Genomic DNA, 20,183 nt, shown 5'->3' with positions numbered 1-20,183 from the left:
TCCCAGGAGTACCGTTGTTTGTGTTATCATTGTGGGGGAGGAGGGGCATATCAGGTCTTTCTGTCCTAAGTGGAGGCAGATGATGGAGGTTGTGGTGCAGCCGAGGCAAGAACCGGGTGCCCATCCCGATGTTTAGTTTTAGCTTTTGGTTTCTTTCATTCGTTTATGTGTTTTTGTTTGGAGTTGTAAACGATTATTGCATTTGAGGTTTTAATAAAAATTGGAGCTCTTTGGGTTTTGGGATTTGTGGATCTCGTGAAAAAGGAAATCGTTCGAGGGTTTTATAAATGGGAAGTTGCCAAAAATAGAAAGTTTCCATAAAAAGAAGGTTTCCATAATTAGAAAGTTTCTAAAATGGGAAATTTTTGTGGGACGTGTTGAGGTAGAGATCTAGCCGGGAGATACTCGATAGCATCAGACTTGTTTTGCTTAATGCCGTTTGGGCCCAACTCATGTGATACAGATAATTCGATGGAATTTGTGGCCAGAGTGTGGGAGTGGTATGTTGCTTCGGATAACGATCCGAGAGCGCGCTTTAGCGCGTTGACGGATATTATTATTCCATTATTTTTTATGGCGGTACAAAAATGAAAGTTAGTTTTAAGGTTTAAAGTGTTAGTAAAATCATTTTAAAGGTTCAAAGTGTTAGTAAAATCATTTTAAAGGTTTATAGTGTTAGTGAAATTCTCTCGAGGTTTAAACTGCTACCCAGTTACATTTTGAAAGTTTAAAACGTGATTTTTCCTATGATTGTATTGCATAATGTTTTATATAATTTACATAAAAATTATAATATAAATAAAATGATGTTCAACCCGTACTCTAGAACGGATCTTAATAGCACGGGTCTTAATCTAGTCTAAGTTTAATTGGGAAGTTTGTTTGGATTTCATATATCTATACATAATGCATAATAGTATGAACTGAATTTTTTTTTTTTTGGTCAACAAACGGAATTTCATATAGCATGATATTCAATGTCTGTGCTTTCTTTAAAATTTAAAATTCCACTGATTTAATGTTTATGCATACTTTTTATAAAATGGAAAATAAATTAATTTAATAGTTGACTTATATATGCAATAAATACGTCATATATCACAAAAAGTTATCAGTAATAGAGAGTTAATAAAGTATTTAATTGGCTTAAATTTAAGAAAATAAAAGAAATTAACTAATATATATGACATACAGAGGTGTCAAACTCTGAACAGTTCCTTTAAATTTATCATATAATAGGAATTTCTTTTTTTACGGTTTTAATATTTCTATTTTAAATCTAATATTTGAACATGTAAATATATATATATGCCCACAAAAAGAAAAAGAAAAACGTTCAATCATAAAGCCTTCTTTTGGAGGGCAAAATAAACGTTAACTAAATCATTCACCAATGAAAACAATGTACGGCTTATTCAATTTTGTGTAGTAATTAGCGTAGACGACTTTGACAAAAAGAAATTAGCACAGACGATAGTGCTAAGAAGCTTCGATTTAACAAGACATAACGAAAAAATATTTGACGCGTACGTAGTCAGCCATGCACGATGCCGTACAAAGCCACCAAAAGGGAATCCATTCAAAAATCAACATATATCGTAGTCATCATCGGTTCTGTTCTCTAGCTGTAACTAAGATATATACAATTTTGGCTTATTCAATTCTATTTTAATTTTCCCTTCTAAAATAAGTATATCTTATGAAGACCATTTAGAGTGCGCTTAATTAACAAGATGAATTAAACTATTGGATCTATATTTTCAGGTTTTCTGTACGCTAATTAACTAATTGTGGACCTGTGGTTAATGTCCCGTGGCAGAGAAGTGAGTACCCAGAGAAGTTTGGTTCAAATTTTCGGGTTGATATATCCAGACCAGAAAAGTAGGACAAATTTTTTGTATTCAATTAATAGTATTAAAATAGATTTGTATATACATTATATATATTTTAATACTATTAGATTAGTATAGTAGATTAATAATGTGATACTGAGTATTTTAATGTTGTATTTAAGTTTCATATGATTGAGTCCTTTGAGAAAACTTCTTTCAAAGAATACACTGATTTTTTAAAACACTCAAGAATCTATATAATAATAACAATCTGAATAAATGCCAACAACAATTACGATTTTTCGTCGTACCTTTTCGTAAAATATGTATATATATTTTTTTGACAGAAAATTTCAACGGTTGCATCTCTCTAAAAAATTGTGTCTGTTAAATGTAGAGTTGCGTCTCTTACAAAGAGTTGTGTCAATTCAAATGTTCACATCTTTATAAATTTATATATAAGTGACTTCTCATCATTGTATTCAAATTTTCTTTATTTTATATTTTTGACAGAAATGTTTTACAGTTACGTCTCTCTAAAAAGTTGCGTCTGTTGAATATAGAGTTGCGTCTTTTACAAACAGTTGTGTCTATTCAAATGTTCACATCTGTAGAAATCTATATATAAATAACTTCTCGTCATTGTATTCAAATTTTCTTTATATTTGTATTAGTTATAAGAGAATTTTATATTTTTGACAGAAATGTTTTACAGTTACGTCTCTCTAAAAAGTTGCGTCTGTTGAATATAGAGTTCTGTCTTTTACAAAATATACTGAATATGAAATATTTTAAAAGATTGAAAAGGTTTTGGATTTTGACTGCCCAAAAAAAAGAGGAGTGTGTGAGAGCAATGAACCCGATCGTCCTTGGCCGACCATCTTCCTTAGATGCGCAGATTGTGATGCTACATCATACACCTAAATAATATTGTTATAAGTTTTAACTATTATTGTTCCCCTCTAATATTTATTACATTTTTTATTTATGTGTGACTCGGGATAATTAACCAGCATCATAGGCGGAGAAAAATAAGTAGTACATACATTCAATATTGGATTAATCTATTATAATTGCCAAAATGTTTAATGACTATAGGTTGTTTTATATAGAAATATGTTTCATCTATAAAACGATAGTTGTGTGTATTATATATTCATTTACAATACTGCCTTTATGAAAATAGATATATTCTTTTTTATATGAATATATAACTGAGTTTTGATTCAAGTAAATAAAATATGTGATAATTTTTTGTTTAGTTATATTCAAATTTGAGAGGATTGGTAATTTTCTTACTGATTGACTGAATAGTAATAGTAATATTCATTTTTCATGAAGTAAAAATTGATTTTGGAAATAGAAATATGTTTGAGTTATGCTAAAAAAATAAAAAAAAAATAATTTAAATGAATTTAAACAAAGCATTATGTCATATTAAGAATGGTCCTCAATTAATATTTTTAATATTTGTACTTTATTATATGATTATTTAAGAAATTTATAGTTTCTTATACAATGTATTCATAATTTGATCATTTAAAACAAAACAAAAAGAAAGAAATCTAAAAATATAATCATTTACATATCATATTTGACAACAAGAGAACAAGTTGTAATGGTTCATAAAATATACAAAAATATGACTGTAAGGTTAAGAAAAGAAGACACGACTGTAGATTGCATTTCTTCATTTTTTCAGAAATTAAAAAATATTTTACGAAAAGTTACTATGAAGAGACACAGATAAAATGTTACATTGAAAAGATGCGAACGAAAGGTTATGAATAAAAGCGAACAAAATAACACAACTGCAATGTAATCTCATGGCAGTTAATCGTAAAAATTCGTTTAATTTGATGTGTGTACTGTGTAGCATTGATAATTATTTATTTAATCATATGTGAAGGTAAGATTATTTTTTAAAGTATATTTTTCAAATAAAATATAAAGAATTTTTTTAAAAAAATTGTATGTTTTTGAAATTTTTATCAAATAGTTTAAGAATTCAATAGTTTAATAAATAAATTTAATTAAAGAATTTTTATAATAAATATTTTACTAAAATGAGTTTCCCGCGATATTGCCGGGACTCGATATCTAGTAGATATAAAATGAAAAGGAAAAAAAAAAAATAATTTTATTATTTGGTAGGATAAAAAAAATTATATCTCCAACTAAGTGGATACAGAAAATTCAAAGTGACAAAAAAAGATGTCTTTTTGGTTTCTCGACGAATTAAAGTTTAAGTTGATAATTTAACAGACTAAAATGTATTATATATCATATGTAAACCCAATTTCAGAAACGTAGCCTATTTTTTTTCCTCAAGTAATGTGTAGTTAGTCTTATTTGGTATGATAAAGTTGTTGGATCCATTATGTATATCTACACCGACGCATGGTGCGTGGAACTTTCTTTTCTATTTCGTTTTTGTTTTAAAAAATCTACATTAAATATTAAAAGGACTTATAGCCAAATGATTAACTTCTAACACTTAAAATTTAAAGTGATAATTTTGCCCAACTTAGGATATGTTTTTCGGTGTTTGAAACTTCGAATCCGTGGTAAAATTATAGGTGACATATAAATGATTAACAACGTACACGACCGTGAACAATTTGCTATTGTAAATGATGTATCGTCAAACAACGTACACGACCGTGAACAACGGAATGGACCACATCAATAATGTATCGTTTCAATAAATACCATGGATATCCATATATTATCCAGTGAATTGATCACCATGATTAGTGAGTGGTCATCCACATTAGCTCTGAACAAAATATCCCAAACTGGAGAAAAGGACTCGAACCGAAGCAAAATTAACATAATTATTTGGATCTTAAACTCTAGATACTAAGAAAAGAAAACTGAACTGGTCTCGGTATCCAAAATAATTTTAAAATTTGATTATTTATCTAAAAAGATTAGTTATTTTAAAATCAAATATATGAAAGTTATGAGAATAGTAGAAAACGGTCCTGTCCAGAGAAGAAACACCTGAGCGATCCAGAAAAGGCCTTTGATTCTCCTTCGTTTCCCTTTTTCCTCTCATTCAGGTCTGTCGCAATGACTATTTCGATGATTCTCTCTTTTCTTTAACTTTAGATATGTCGCAGCGACTCTCTACTCATCTAACTTTCAGCTCTCCTTTTTTTTCCCATTTATATTTGTGTCGCTAATGTGATCGCGATGATTAACAAAAAGAACATGGCTAATACTCTAACCAAATTGGAAACGAATGGACCGAAACCAAAATAACCAATAAATATATAAAAATACTTAAAATACCTCAAAAATGCCTTAAATTCTTTGGTTCTTTTTCAACCATAACCGAAAATCCAAATATTTTGTTTCCTAGTCGGTTCTTGAATTAACTATCCGAACTGAATGATACCCGAACTGAAACCGAACCAATTTCTTATCGTGTCTGTATGGATCGTAAAGATTAGAAATAAAAGAATCGGAAAAGAATAGACCGAACATAATGTCTGAACGTCCCACATAATAGTGTAACTACCGAGTACCTACTGTTTTGATAAATTGTGCTTACATGGTTTAAATATTACAAGGCCCGGCCAACCACTCTATAGTTACTTTTGAAAACAACCCACTCTCTAATTAATTTAGAGGGAATACTTTTCGTGCATGCGTTATCAAGCAATTATTCATTTTCGTCGTCACTCCGAACAAATATCTTCTTTAGTGAAAAACAATCTGTCCATTCAGTTTATCAAATAAAAAAAAAAAAAAAGGAAGAAGAATCAAAAACAAAACAAGTTGTCCAGCCAAGAGCCAACCAGACCAAATGTCTTTTTCAATTTCAATTCAACTCTTTTGATTTTTCTGATATCAAACTAAGTCTATATATATGCTGTATAGATAAGTAACGCGTTATATGTAGACTCCGAGTTTTTCATGATTGGCCAATTGAGAGAAATTAAAGTGGGCTTCAAATTTGATCTGGATTCTTGAACTCTACAGAGAATTTAAAGAAGAAACCAAAGATGAAGTTTGGGAAAGAGTATGTCGCACAGATGGTTCCAGAATGGCAACAAGCTTACATTGATTATGATTGTCTCAAAACCATTCTTCGAGAAATCCAAACTTCGAAGAAAAGATCAGAGAGACAAGGTGACTTGAAACACAAGCTATCTGGTCGCCGCAACTTCAGTGGCCTGACAAAGCGGTACAGCCGCGCCTCCTCGTCTCGGGATATCGAAAACCACGACATTTTGGTTCATGCAACGACTGGGGATGACGGGTTTGAGAAATACGAGACTACCATCTTGAAAGTTGCGGAAGCAGGGAGAGAGTCAGAGCTTGTGTTCTTCAAAACCCTAGATCTCGAGTTTGATAAAGTAAACCATTTTTACCGCTATAAAGTGGACGAGTTGGTGAAGGAGGCAGTGGTTTTGAACAGACAGATGGATGCTCTGATTGCTTTCAGAATCAAACTCGATCAACCTTCTTCTCTTTTGAGCTGCTCTGAAACCGTATCAGTTGATATCAATGCCTTGGATTCGAAGAAACACAGTGAGTTTTCAGAAATTGTCTTGTTACTGGTTTAGTCTGAAAGGACACACTGTTTGAATAATTTTTGTCTTTGTGTGTGTTTGACTTTGAAGGGAAGACATTAGCTGAAGAGATGGGAATCAAAATAGAGGAAAATGGATCCAACGGTGGAGATTCAACGAAAGAGCGTGTACCAGAGGCGTTAAGTGTTCTGGACCACATCAGATTAAACAAAAATCAGGAAACTCCTCTGTCCACAATTAGAAACGTCCTCAAGCTCTCTAACCAGGAAGAGCTCAAATTCACAAGAGAGAATCTCAAGAAAATAGAGGAAAGGCTCAAGGATGTCTTTATCGACTTTTATCGCAAGCTTCGACATCTCAAGAATTACAGGTACTGTATGTTGTTGTTTCTTAGGATACAAAAACAACTTTTAAAAGATTGTTTGGTTTAACCTATGCTCTGTTCTTGATTAATTCAGCTTCTTGAACACTTTAGCGATTTCCAAGATCATGAAGAAGTATGATAAGGTAACATACTTGAATTAAGAAAAAAAAAAAGGTTTTTTGAGACTTATTAATATGTTTTTTGCTATTTATTCTCAATCAGATTGGTTCAAGAAATGCAGCAAAACTACACATGGAGATGGTAGATAAGTCCTACCTCACCAGCTCTGATGAGGTTAACACAATATCTCTACAAAACAACTTATTATTTAGTTTCAATATAACTACAAACTTAAAATCGAACCCTTGATGACCCTTAAACAGATCAACAAGCTTATGTTGAGAGTTGAGACTATTTTCGTCGAGCATTTCGCAAGTTCAAATCGAAGCAAAGGAATGAATCTCTTAAGACCAAAAGTGACGAAAGAAAGACATCGAATAACGTTTTCCACTGGTAACTAAAAATATATATCCCTAGTGAAATCGAGAGTATTTAAACAGTAGTCCATGATGAATTAGTCAAAATCCTTACACTATGTTATTCTTTTTCTCAGGCTTTTTCGTCGGTTGCACAGTCTCTCTACTGACTGCTCTTGGCATGTTCGTTCATGCTCGTAATATAATGGGTACAGAGGGACAAAAAATCTACATGGAAACAATGTTCCCTCTATACAGGTTCAAACCAAAACATGTATAGATTGCTCTCAAATTGAACCACTGGTTTCTTACTGACAAGAATGTTTCTTAAACTGTATATTTTTTTTTTTTCAGTTTATTTGCATTTGTGGTTCTGCACATGATCATGTATGCAGCAAACATATACTTTTGGAAGCAATATCGAGTGAATTACCCGTTTATATTTGAATTCAAAGAAGGAACAGAGCTTGGTTACAGACATGTCTTGCTTCTAAGCTTTGGCCTCGGCACGCTTGCTCTCTGCGCTGTTCTAGTAAACCTTGACATGGAGATGGATCCTAATACTAATGACTACAAGACCTACACTGAACTTGTTCCCCTTTTTGTTGTCGCTGTAAGTTTTGCTTTTTTTTCTTTTTTTTTTCGTTTAAATCATAATAACCACAAGAATCTCGTAATCTCATATCTCTAGAATTCAAAAGAAAGAATTTCACACAATCTCAATAAAAACTCTCTTATTACTTTAGGAAAAATAACTCAAAAACCTAAAGTTCTCTATTCTCTCAATTCTCGATAATAGGATGTCACAACTTGACAAATGAACTTCTCAACTCAATTTCCTAGTTTCTCTAGAAAGACAATTTCCTTATTTCTCATAACTTACTAAACTACATTAGATTTGCTTGTGCTTCAAGCTTATCCCAACATTCTCCTCCTTAAGCTTTGAAACTTTTCTTCTCTAAGTCTTGAACTCGCATGAACTCCCTCATCTTCTTGAATCTCATCTTTCCCAACGCCTTAGTAAGAATATCCGCCTTTTGCTCAAATCCAGAAACATGCTCAACTTCAATTTCTTCATTCTCAACACATTCTCTGATGAAATTGAATCTTCTTTGTATATGCTTGCTCTTGCAATGAAAACAGCATTTCTTGTGAGAGCTATTGCAAATTTATTATCGATATGAATGACAACCTTCTTGGCCTAAACTCCCGTGATCTCACTAAGTAAGTCCCGCAACCAAATAGCTTGTTTAGTTGCTTCGGTTCCAGCCATAAACTCGGCTTCACACGAGGATAAGGCCACTACATCCTGTTTTTGTAAGCACCAAGAAATAGGACTATTTCCTAAGTAGAAAATATGACCTGTAGTGCTTCTACCATCATCGGGATCAATGATAAAGATTGTTGTCACTATACCCAACTAGCCTTGGTATCTTCGAACTTCTTTCAAAAGTTAAACCAAGAGATGTTGTTCCCTTAAGATACCTCAATGCGGCACCATGTGATTCTCTAGGACTGTGCATATATCTGCTCAAAACTCCTACACAGTATGACAAGCCAGGCATTGTGTGGATTAAGTAATGAAGACAATCAATCTTCTTCCTAAAGTCTGTAGCGTCGATCTCTCTCTCATGTTCTGCTTTTGACAATTGGAGTCCAAACTCCATTGGTATATATTCATGGTTGCAGTCTGCCATTCTTGTTTCTTCCAAGATGTTCTGAGCATATCTCCTTTGACTTAACACAATTCCATTTTCATGTTGAATTACTTTTTCGAGATAGTAAGTTAACTTACCAAGATCGCTCATTTCAAATTTAGTAGCCATCTCCTCCTTAAATTTGTAATTGACTTGTCTGTTCCTGTGACACATAAATAATCAGCATAAACTGCAATAACAAGAGTTTGGTCTTTCTATATCTTTCGATAAACAGTCAGCTCCTTTGAAAACTTTTTGAACTGCAGTTCCTCGAGAATCTGGTTTAGCTTGTTGTTCCAAGCCCTTGGATCTTGTCTCAAACCATACAACGCTTTATTCAACTTATAAACCTTTTCTTCACTTCCTTCCTTCTCAAATCCCTCAGGTTGAGTGACATAGACTGTCTCTTTGAGTTCTCCATGGAGGAATGCTGTTCTTACATCTAAAATGATGAATCTACCACCCATTTTATGCTGCAATATTTATGAGAAGTCTTATGGTCTCAACTCGTGCAACAAGAGCAAAAACTTCCTCAAAGTCAATTCCATATTGCTGCATATACCCCTTTGCAACAAGACAAGCTTTATATTTGTTGCTGCTACCATCTGAGTTTCGCTTCAGCTTAAAGACTCATTTGAGTCCAATTGGCGTTATTCCAATAAGCAAGTCAACTAAATCCCAAGTGTTAAGTGTTTCGATTGACTTAATCTCATCTTTACATGCATTAAGCCAGTTGCTCGATCCTTTTGCTTCATTAAAGCTTCTTGGTTCATTATTTAGACACAACAGAAGTGTCTCTCCTTCTTTTTCAGCGAGCAAGACATAGTCCCCAAGGTGCTTCGGTGTATTGCTCTGTCTCTGGCTCCTTCTTAGAACCAGCGGATTATTCTCCATGACCTCATTTTCTTCGTCTTGTTCTGCAGTTTCTGGTTTGTTGCTATTGTTTCCTGTTTCTTCTTCGAGCACTTCATTATCATTGTTAATGTTTTCACCAAACTTCGGATTGTTACCAACTACTTCTTTCTCAAACACGATACCGTGGTTCCCAAACTCACCAAGAGTGATATTAAATCTTCCATCACCATCTTGCTCTGAAAGATTTTTCCTCCAGTTCCAGCCATTACTTTCATCAAAGATCACATCACGACTTACAATGACTCTTCTTGTATGTGGGTCAAACAATCTGTATGCCTTAGAGCCTGGTTTTATCCCCAAGTGAACTAACATCTTCGATTGATCATCTAGTTTCTTTAGTAGGTGTTGATCAACTTTTGCATAACTAATTCAGCCAAAGATTCGAAAATGATCAATATGCGATTTCTGCTTCTTGTAAACCTCGTATGGAGTCTTATCTGTTAGAGCCCTTGTAGCTATTCTATTTATCAGATAAGTTGAGTGTCTTACTGCTTCCCCCCAAAGATGATTTGGCACTCTCATGTGCTTTAGAATACTCCTTGTCATCTCTATCATCGTTTTGTTTCTTCGTTCTACAACACCATTCTCCTGTGTCGTATATGGTGTAGTAAGATGTCTCTTGATCCCGAGTTTTTCACAGTATTCTTTGAATTCTTGCGAGACAAACTCACCACCTCTATCCGTTCTAAGAGTCTTAATTTGTGCCCCGGATTCCTTTTCCACACGGTTCTTGAAGATCTTGAACTTTTCTAAAGCAGAACTCTTTTCTTTAAACAAATTACCCACATATAGCGTGAATTATCGTCAATGAGAACAAAAATGTACTGATTTTGCAGCAGTTGTAGTCGGTGTTATAGGCCCACAGAGATCTCCATGTACTAGTTCAAGAAATGAGGATGCTCTGTATGAGGTGGCTTGCGGAAACGTTTGTCTCATCTGTTTCCCAAGAAGACATGAACTGCAAATCTCCTTTTCAAACGCTACTTGTGGGTGTCCTTGGACACGTTCTCTTTGTTTCATAGACTTGATGGTTTCAAAATTTCTGTGTCCAAACCGTGCATGCAAACGACTAGATTCGCTGATAGATGACGAATTCAAGTAGGCATTATTGTGATAATTCATACAAACTTTGTAAAGTCTGTTTTTTGACTTTGGAGCTTTTGCAAGTAGTTTCCCTTGAGCATCTCGCATTGTGAGGTATCCTCCATTCAACCTGATGTCGTAGCCTACTTCTGTTGCTTGACCCAAACTTATGATGTTACTTTTTAGGTCTGAGATATAGTAAACATATGTCATGACTCGCAATTCACCATTCATGTTAATAAGCGAGATTGGCCATTTCCCTTTTATATCAACACGTGAGTCATATCCAAACCTTACATTCCCAGTGACGAATTCATCAATCTTTTTAAAATATCTTCTATCACCTTTCATGTGATTACTAGCACCATTGTCAAGGTACCATATGTTCTCTTCTCCCATGTTTGTTTCAAACTTACTTGGGATGCATCGTTTTTTGTTGAGAAAAACAAACTCATGCATGATAAGTACATCAGCATCTTGCGTATCAGCAGCAACCAACACTTGAGCTTCTTGTAGCTTTAGTAAGCGATCAGGACAATCAAAAGCGAAGTGACGTTGTTTGTCACACCTGAAGCAAGTAATCTGAGATGCATCCCTTGGTCCTTTATTTCGTCCTCTTCCTCTCCCTCTATATGAACGATCTCCTCGGCCTCTGTTTCCATAGTCGCATGTACACTCATGACTGTTTTATGTCTCCATATTTTCATACATGAGTTTAGATTGATCTTCATGCGCTTCACCTACATCAGTGAATATCTTTTCGTAGGTTTTAAATTGTCCTATAATCTCTTTAAATGGTATTAAGGTCTAAAACATGTTCTAAGAAAGCCACTATATGGATGAAATTTTTTGTGAGGAAGATAGTTAAGAAATTTTTTAACCATCTTGGATTCCTCCATAGATACACAGAGATAAGCGGATTTTGATGCTATCTCTGACATCTTTCCTGCAAACTGAAAGACTCCGACCCGGACGTCTCGGGGTCCGCGATAACGGCTTTTGTTCGGCCCCATTCCCGGTTGAACATCCATCAATTTAACACGTTTACTTAGCTTTGGCTCGTGGCTTTTCTTTGTAAACCTTACTACGCAGTGTAATATAATCTTTACCCTTGACCCATCCCTTAGCCATACAACCAACCAAACCCCATAGGCTTTGCACACATTAGAGATGGGGACTTATAGTCACTTCGGTGCACGATAATCGGTTGCACTATCGACTTCTCGAACCACTCGTGTTTCCGAAGCTTGACACCAAAGGTACCTTTAGTTGACCCATTTATCATACCATTAAACTCCGTCGACTTACCGGTCTTGGTATCAGAGCTAGGTCCGATCGAACGATCCGAACCCATAATCGAATCGCCGATCAACCATTGGCCAGACCGATACTTTCGAACGATCTGTCGACCACCCGACCGATCAATCTAACCTACCGCTCGTATCGTCGATCATTTGATCACCCGATCATACTGGCGATCGAATCATCGATCAACCCCCGATCGATCCGACCATTAGAGCTGATCATCGCTGACCTTTCGATCAGTTTGACGCTACGATCAAACCGTCGATCATCCTGCGATCATTTCGACTCCATGGTCGAATCGTCAGTAATCCTTCGATTGGTTTGACCCTATTGTCAAACCGTTGCTCGTCTCATCGTACCTTCGATAGAGAGGTAGCATGCACATCCGTTCGGACGAGTATCAATGTAATCGCCGAGCCGCACCCCCTTTTCTTCTAAGGCATAGATGGGCGATGGATGGATGATGGTTTGTTGAATGGGTTGGGCATCCATCCCTTATATAGGAGCCCAATGGGTGTGCTCCATGAAAGGACACGCCCATTCCTCGACCCTTTTCGATGGGTTGCGTCTCTTTGAAGAGTTGCACCCTTCCGATGGTAACCGCTCGTGCTACCGAGCTACCACACTCCTCCAGCTCGAGTGTTAGCTGACCGGACCACCCAGCTGGGTCGGCACTGGATTAGTTCACCGAGTTAAGTTGAGTTGTCGGCTAGCTCATCTAGCTGGATTAGTTCAATAAGCTAGCTAGTTCATTGAGCTTGTTGAGCTCGTTTAGCTCATATTCGAGCTAGTTGAGTTAGTAGATTAGCTACTTAAGCTCATCTAGCTATCATTTTCCTTAAAACAAATTGCCCCCCTTTAGGATCGCGGGACGCGGGTGTTACACAAACCTATCAATTTTCTTTGTATCTTTCATCTTAAGCCGCTCAAAGTCGGCCATAAGTGTTTGTAGACATGCTTCTTTGACTCGTTCTGCTCCTACATGTCTTGAATTGATGGTGTCCCATACCTTCTTAGCCGTATCTAGATCACCAATCTGCAGAACAAGAGCTTCCGATATTGACTGAAACAGCAGAGCTATAACCATATTATTTTTTTTTCTTCAACTACTTCTTCAGTTCTAGGCTCAATCGCTTCCCACTCCTTATGAACCTTTAAAGCAATCTTCATCTTCAACGCCCATACGGTATAGTTAGTAGAGTTTAGCATAGGGCATTGGATGGACGTAAATTCATGCACCTTCTTTTGGTTTAGCTGCAACAATTGCATTCTCGGACATCGCTCCCTAGGATATAGTAACACTCTGATACCAAATCGAGAATTCAAAAGAAAGAATTTCACACAATCTCAATAAGAACTCTCTTATTACTTCAGGAAAAATAACTCAAAAACCTAAAGTTCTCTCTTCTCTCAATTCTCCATAATAGGATGTCACAACTTGACAACTCTTTATATAAGGAACTTCTCAACTCAATTTCCTGATTTCTCTAGGAAGACAATTTCCTTATTTCTCATAACTTCCTAAATTATTTTAGACTTGCTTGTGCTTCAAGATTATCCCAACAATATCATTCTGTTATTAATGTTGTAACACATTTCTGTGCAATGTATTTCAGCTGGTGATAGCTATTTCTGTATGTCCCTTCAACATATTTTATCGGTCAAGCCGCTTCTTCTTCCTCATGGTTCTATTCCGATGCATTGCTGCGCCGCTCTACAAGGTATTTTACTCAAGCACATCCTCTGCTTTGCTAAGTGAAAACATCCATAAATTTCTCAATATGTATGTTCACATCAAAATTGCAGGTTAATCTTCCAGACTTTTTCTTAGCAGACCAATTAACAAGCCAGGTCTGTGTGTTCTCATATCATTCTTCTAACTTTCATGATTAAGTTTTCAAAATGTTTCAACTCGTTTTTGAACCATCTTTTTCAGGTTCAAGCACTGAGGAGTCTGGAGTTTTACATATGTTACTATGGTTGGGGAGACTTCAAGCAGAGGCAAAACACTTGCAAATCAAGTGATGTATACAGCACATTCTACTTTATCGTTGCTGTAATTCCTTACTGGTTACGTTTCCTTCAATGTGTTCGAAGATTAATTGAAGGGAAAGATTCAAGCCAAGGCTTCAATGCTCTCAAGTATTTATTGACCATTGTCGCTGTTTGCTTAAAAACAGCTTATAGCCTTAACAGAGGAAATGCCTGGAGAATAGCTACCTTTGTTTTCTCGGCGTTGGCAACATTTTACGGCACATATTGGGACATTGTTTATGACTGGGGATTGCTTCATAGACCATCTAAATCTTGGCTGAGAGAGAAGCTTCTTGTTCCTCACAAATCCGTCTACTATGTTGCAATGGTGAGAACTAAGAAAATTGATAGAACAGTATAAACCCTGATTTAGAATTATCTTTTAATTTAAAACCAAAAAAAAAAAAATGATCTTTATAATTTTGTTGATGTCTTCTTATATAGGTCGTAAACATTGTGTTGAGGTTGGCCTGGTTGCAGACTGTGCTTGATTTCAATATCTCGTTCTTACATAGAGAAACAATGATTGCTCTTATCGCCATTCTTGAGATCATACGACGCGGTATCTGGAATTTCTTCAGGTAACTTCTTAACCAACTATAACTAATTGCTCGTCAAAAATCATTTTTATTTTTATTTTTCTTGCTTTGTTGGGTTATGAACATATATAGGTTAGAGAATGAGCATTTGAACAACGTTGGAAAGTTCAGAGCATTCAAATCAGTTCCATTACCATTCAACTACAACGAAGATGAAGATCGAGACAGTTAGCTATTAGATTGGACTAAATCAAGGTTTTTCCAGTCAGTGGATTCAGTTGTGTATTGGTATATATATTCTATGCTTGCTTGTATTTGTTTGTAAATTGTAAAAAAAAAAAAAGAATAAGAGGTATGCGATTATTAAGACAGCTAGCTTATATATGTCAAAAGAGCTTCTAAAACTTGCATAGAAGGTTTTATTTTAATTTTTTTCTCCAATTTTTTTTTGTCAGACAAAATATTTTTTTCCTTTTTTTTTTTCAAACAAAATATTTTTCTCCATTGAAATCACTTTACCTGTTGAATCTTAGTCTAAAAAAAATGATTTGGCCTCGACTTTGTAACAAACTAAAAAAATAACATAATTTGTCAAAAGTAGTTGTTTTGTTAAACAAATTGTCCTTTTCACTAGGATTTACCCCATAGGTGCCAAGTTACCACCACTGTTTTGTCTCGTCTCTTGGAAAATTTTCATATGAAACAAAAAAAAACCGTTATATAAAGCTTTGGAGTAAATAAGCTATCCAAGATATTGTTTTTCCTCCATTTACCAATTCTCCGGTGCATAATGGTACAAGAAATTTCTACTGATACGATCCTCGAGAAACCGATAATTAGTTGTTATAGCTTGTCGTTGGACCATTAATTTCAACCAGTAAGTCTAAATTTATATCAACATACGTATTCCAGGCTTGAAGGTTTCGTGATAGCTAGACCCATATATATATTTAGCTGATATTGCGGATAATGACATGTCATTAGGACTTATTTGTATGGTGTTTAACGTCCTAGTAGAATAAGGTGAAGGACTCAATTTATTAGCATCTAGATCTTATCTTGTGTTGAGTCTTGTGTGTATAAATACCTAGTTATGGTTAATCAATAAAGAAAATCAGTTTGATATCTAATTCTATATGGTATCAAAGCCAAAATTTTCTTTAAAACTTTTCGTTCTTATAAAGTGTCGATAGTTTCGACTTATCTTGCGTGACAAGATACTTATGTCTATCGTCGAAGAACATAAGTCTAGTTCATCTGGAGCTCTTGTCTCAGCGCCGTTTTCAACGATGGTGTCACCATACACTTTGTCCAGCTCCGACAACCCAGATACCGTGATCTCCGCTGTTATATGTTGAATGGAGAAAATTACGAGTGGTTTGAAGAGACGTTGAGTGCTCTGCAAGCCAAAAGGAAAACTAGTTTCGTTGATGGGTCTAGCACGAAACCTTCAAGCGATAATCCTAATTTTGAAAATTGGAAGACGGTGAATTCAATGATTGTGGGTTGGATTCGAGCCTCGATTGAGAAAAAGATTAAATCAACCGTGACCTTTATCTCCATTGAATACCAACTATGGGATGAGCTGCGACAACGTTTTTTAGTGAGTAACAATGTCCGTGTTCATCAGATCAAAGCTCAACTTGCTTCATGCCGAAAGGAAGGACATGCGGTGATTGGCTACTATGGCAAGTTGTGTAATCTATAGGATGAGTTGAAGAATTATCTAGCAAGTGAAATATGTCCTCATGTTTCGATTATGACTACACTGGTCAAAGAAAGAGATGATGAGAAGTTTCATCAATTTGTCATGGGACTCGACGATTCACGGTACGTTGGGATCTGTACAAGTCTTGTTAACATGGATCCATTTCCGTCTCTCGGTGTCGCCTACTCCAAAGTAATACGAGAAGAACAGAGACTTGCTTCTTCACGGAGTCAAGAACAACAACAGGAGGCTGTGGGTTTTGTCGCACATCTCAACTTGGTTTCTCCATCCATAGCCTCTGACAATCAATCTATGAGTCATGTTGAATCCTCCATTGTCAAGTCTCGTCATGTGCTATGCTCGCATTGTGGTCGGATGGGTCATGAAAAGAAGGATTGGAAGTCTATTGTAGATTTTCCTGACTGATGCAAAGATCGTAATGGTGTTGGTCGTGGCTCTGGTGGGCGTGGTCGCGGTGGTCGAGGAGCTGGTTCTTGTCGTGGCAGAAGATATATAGCTACGACACATGCCACAAGTTCCAATCATTCTTCCAATCCCTCTGCGTTTCCAGAATTTACACAAAAACAGCACCGAGCCCTTTCTCAACTACTTCAAGAGAAAACAACTACTAATAGTTCTCACAAGTTATCTGGTAAGACACAATTTGGCGATGTTATCCTTGATACATGGAGTCTTTCTAATATGAACTCCCTAGGATGAAACTCTGATGGAGGCTGATGACAGGTAAGTGGCGACGTGAATTGATGGTGATGATGCACAAGTGGATTGCGAGTGACGGCAGGTGATGTTCAAGAGGGAAAAGCAAGGATTCGATGGTGAAAAGTGTTAGATGGTTATATGGATTCGAAAATAAAGTGAAGAGTTTCTTAATCACAAAGTGTTTATAAACTCGGAATCATGAACGCATTCACGAGTTCGGATTGAGAGAAGAAAGATTCAACNCTTAATCACAAAGTGTTTAGAAACTCGGAATCATGAACGCATTCACGAGTTCGGATTGAGAGAAGAAAGATTCAACAATACTTGTTACATAAAACTTCTTCGCTACCAAACAAGGAGGCGTCAGTTTTGGGTTTTATAACCAACCCTAAGGCTCGACACTTCAAACAACAGGAAGTTCAAAATAAAACAACAAGGCGTGTAAAGGAAATAAGAAAACAACGAAGCGTCTAGGTGATCTGTAGTAGTACAGAAGTCACTTGTATTAGTACAGAAGTCATGGTGACTTGTACATTATTCCCCATTGGTAATGACTTCTAGATAACTCGACGTAGTGATCCATTTGCCTCATTAAAAACCATACCGAGAAAACCCATTGGGACAAAACTCAGCTATGGGAAAAAGAGTACAAACTTCACACCTAAGTTATCTAGTTATCATTACCGGGTGAAGTCTTCAGGGTGGATATGTTGAAGACTTGGATCCTCGGTAGATTGAATGACCCGTCAGCTATGAGTGCATGAGCTTCCTTGGCCATCTCCTTAGCTCTTGAACGAGTGATCCTTCCCACGATCTCCGGTTTCTCTGCAGCTTCTGTCTCCTTGCTGGCCACGATCATATCATCCTCCCCCTCTTCAAAAGGATTTGTCCTCAAATCGGGATCTGCATAATAAGGAAGCAAGTCAGAAACATTGAATGTTGAAGATATATTATACTTACCTTGAAGATCAATCTGGTAGGCGTTGTCGTTGATCTTCTTGATGACTTCAAATGGACCATCAGCTCGTGGTAGAAGCTTGCTTTTCCTCTCTTCTGGGAACCTATCCTTGCGTAGATGAATCCACACCAAGTCTCCTTCTTCGAAAACGATCTCCTTTCTGCCCTTGTTCGCATGTTTCTCGTACTGCTTGGTTCTTTTCTCTATGTTCTCCTTAGCTTTAGCATGTATCCTCCTGACCTGTTCAGCCTTTTCTTTGCCATCAAAGCTACACTTCACACTTAAAGGTAAAGGAATCAAGTCTAGAGGTGATTGTGGATTAAAACCATAAACAATTTCAAAAGGAGAGAATAGAGTAGCAGAATGCTTAGCGTGATTATATGCGAACTCTACGTGTGGTAAACATTCTTCCCATGACTTGAGATTGCTTTTCACTAAGGTCCTGAGGAGTGTAGATAGCGTCCTGTTCACCACTTCGGTTTGCCCATCTGTTTGCGGATGACATGTGGTTGAGAATGATAGCTTGGTTCCGAGTTTAGCCCATAGCGTTCTCCAGAAGTGTCCTAGAAACTTAGTATCTCGGTCTGAAACGATTACTTGAGGTATTCCATGCAGACGTACTACTTCCCTGAAAAACAAGTTAGCTACAATAACAGCATCATCCGTCTTGTGACTGGCAATGAAGTGAGCCATTTTGCTAAACCTGTCAACCACAACGAAAATCGAATCTCTACCATTTCTGGTTCGAGGTAAGCCAAAAAAAAAATCCATAGAAATATGAGTCCAAGGTTGAGAAGGGATAGGGAGAGGAGTGTACAAGCCGTTGGGCTGTACTTTACCCTTGGCCATTTTGCAGATATGGCACCTAGAACAGACTTTCTCAACGTCTTTCTTCATTTGAGGCCAATAGAAGTGTTCTTGCAGTCCAAGTAGAGTCTTTGACACTCCGAAATGTCCAGCTAGTCCACCTCCGTGAGCTTCTCTAATCAACAGTTCCCTTATGGATCCTCTTGGTATGCACAATCGATCCTTATAAAATAGATATCCATCCTGCCTATAGTAGTTTTCAAAAGCAAACTTATGGCATTTGCCATAGCTCTCAGCAAAATCGATGTCAGTCTCATAAAGTTCTACTATTTTATCAAAACCTTCAAGCTTAGAAGACAAGGTAGAAACGAGAGTGTACCTCCTGGATAATGCATCTGTGACTACATTATCCTTACCTTTCTTGTATTTAACCGTCTAGGGAAAAGTCACTATGAACTCCATCCATCTGGCATGTCTCTTGTTGAGCTTTTGTTGTTCTTTGAGATGCTTCAAGGACTCATGATCAGTATGAATAACGAACTCCTTTGGCCACAGGTAATGCTGCCACGTTTGAAGAGCCCGAACCAAGGCGTACAGCTCCTTGTCATATGTAGGATAGTTTAGCGTCGATCCTCCTAGCTTCTCACTGAAGTAAGCTACTGGCTTCCTATCCTGCATCAAAACAGCACCTATACCCACTCCGGAGGCATCACATTCAATCTCAAAAGTTTTCATAAAATCAGGAAGTAAGAGAATAGGGGCAGTGATAAGCTTCTCTTTTAAGGCTGAAAACGCCTTCTCTTGTGCTTCCTCCCATCTGAATCCTACATCCTTCTTGATAACTTCTGTAAGTGGCGATGCAATAGTACTGAAGTCTTCGACAAATCGCCTGTAGAATCCTGCTAGTCCATGAAAGCTCCTGACTTCTGCCACGTTTTTGGGTGTTGGCCACTCCTTAATAGCCTTGACCTTCTCATCATCCACTCTAACTCCTTCTGCACTGACAACAACGCCTAGAAAGACAACCTCAGTAGTACAGAACGAACATTTAGAAAAATTAGCAAAGAGGGATTGAGAACGAAGAACATTTAGAACTTGGCGGATGTGTTCTAAGTGTTCTTCTAGACCTTTGCTGTAGATGAGGATGTCGTCGAAGTACACAACCACGAAGACGCCAATGAAAGGTCTGAGAGCATGATTC

General features: G+C 36.5%; 1 protein-coding gene across 1 annotated transcript; it reads left to right on the top strand.

Moving 5' to 3' along the window:
* LOC104742042 (phosphate transporter PHO1 homolog 8) lies at positions 5,718 to 15,223 on the top strand. The gene is made up of 12 exons (XM_010463004.1): positions 5,718 to 6,374; positions 6,467 to 6,746; positions 6,835 to 6,883; positions 6,963 to 7,034; positions 7,124 to 7,253; positions 7,354 to 7,474; positions 7,571 to 7,829; positions 13,833 to 13,937; positions 14,023 to 14,067; positions 14,153 to 14,578; positions 14,695 to 14,831; positions 14,922 to 15,223. Exons 1-12 carry the CDS (start codon positions 5,846 to 5,848, stop codon positions 15,019 to 15,021), a joined length of 2,253 nt encoding a protein of 750 aa, XP_010461306.1. The 5' UTR covers positions 5,718 to 5,845; the 3' UTR covers positions 15,022 to 15,223.

This window comes from Camelina sativa, chromosome 14 (assembly GCF_000633955.1).
Source record: "Camelina sativa cultivar DH55 chromosome 14, Cs, whole genome shotgun sequence".
Lineage (NCBI taxonomy): Eukaryota > Viridiplantae > Streptophyta > Magnoliopsida > Brassicales > Brassicaceae > Camelina > Camelina sativa.
The sequence above is the reverse complement of the archived record's forward strand: the minus strand, read 5'-3'. Positions and strand labels throughout refer to the sequence as shown.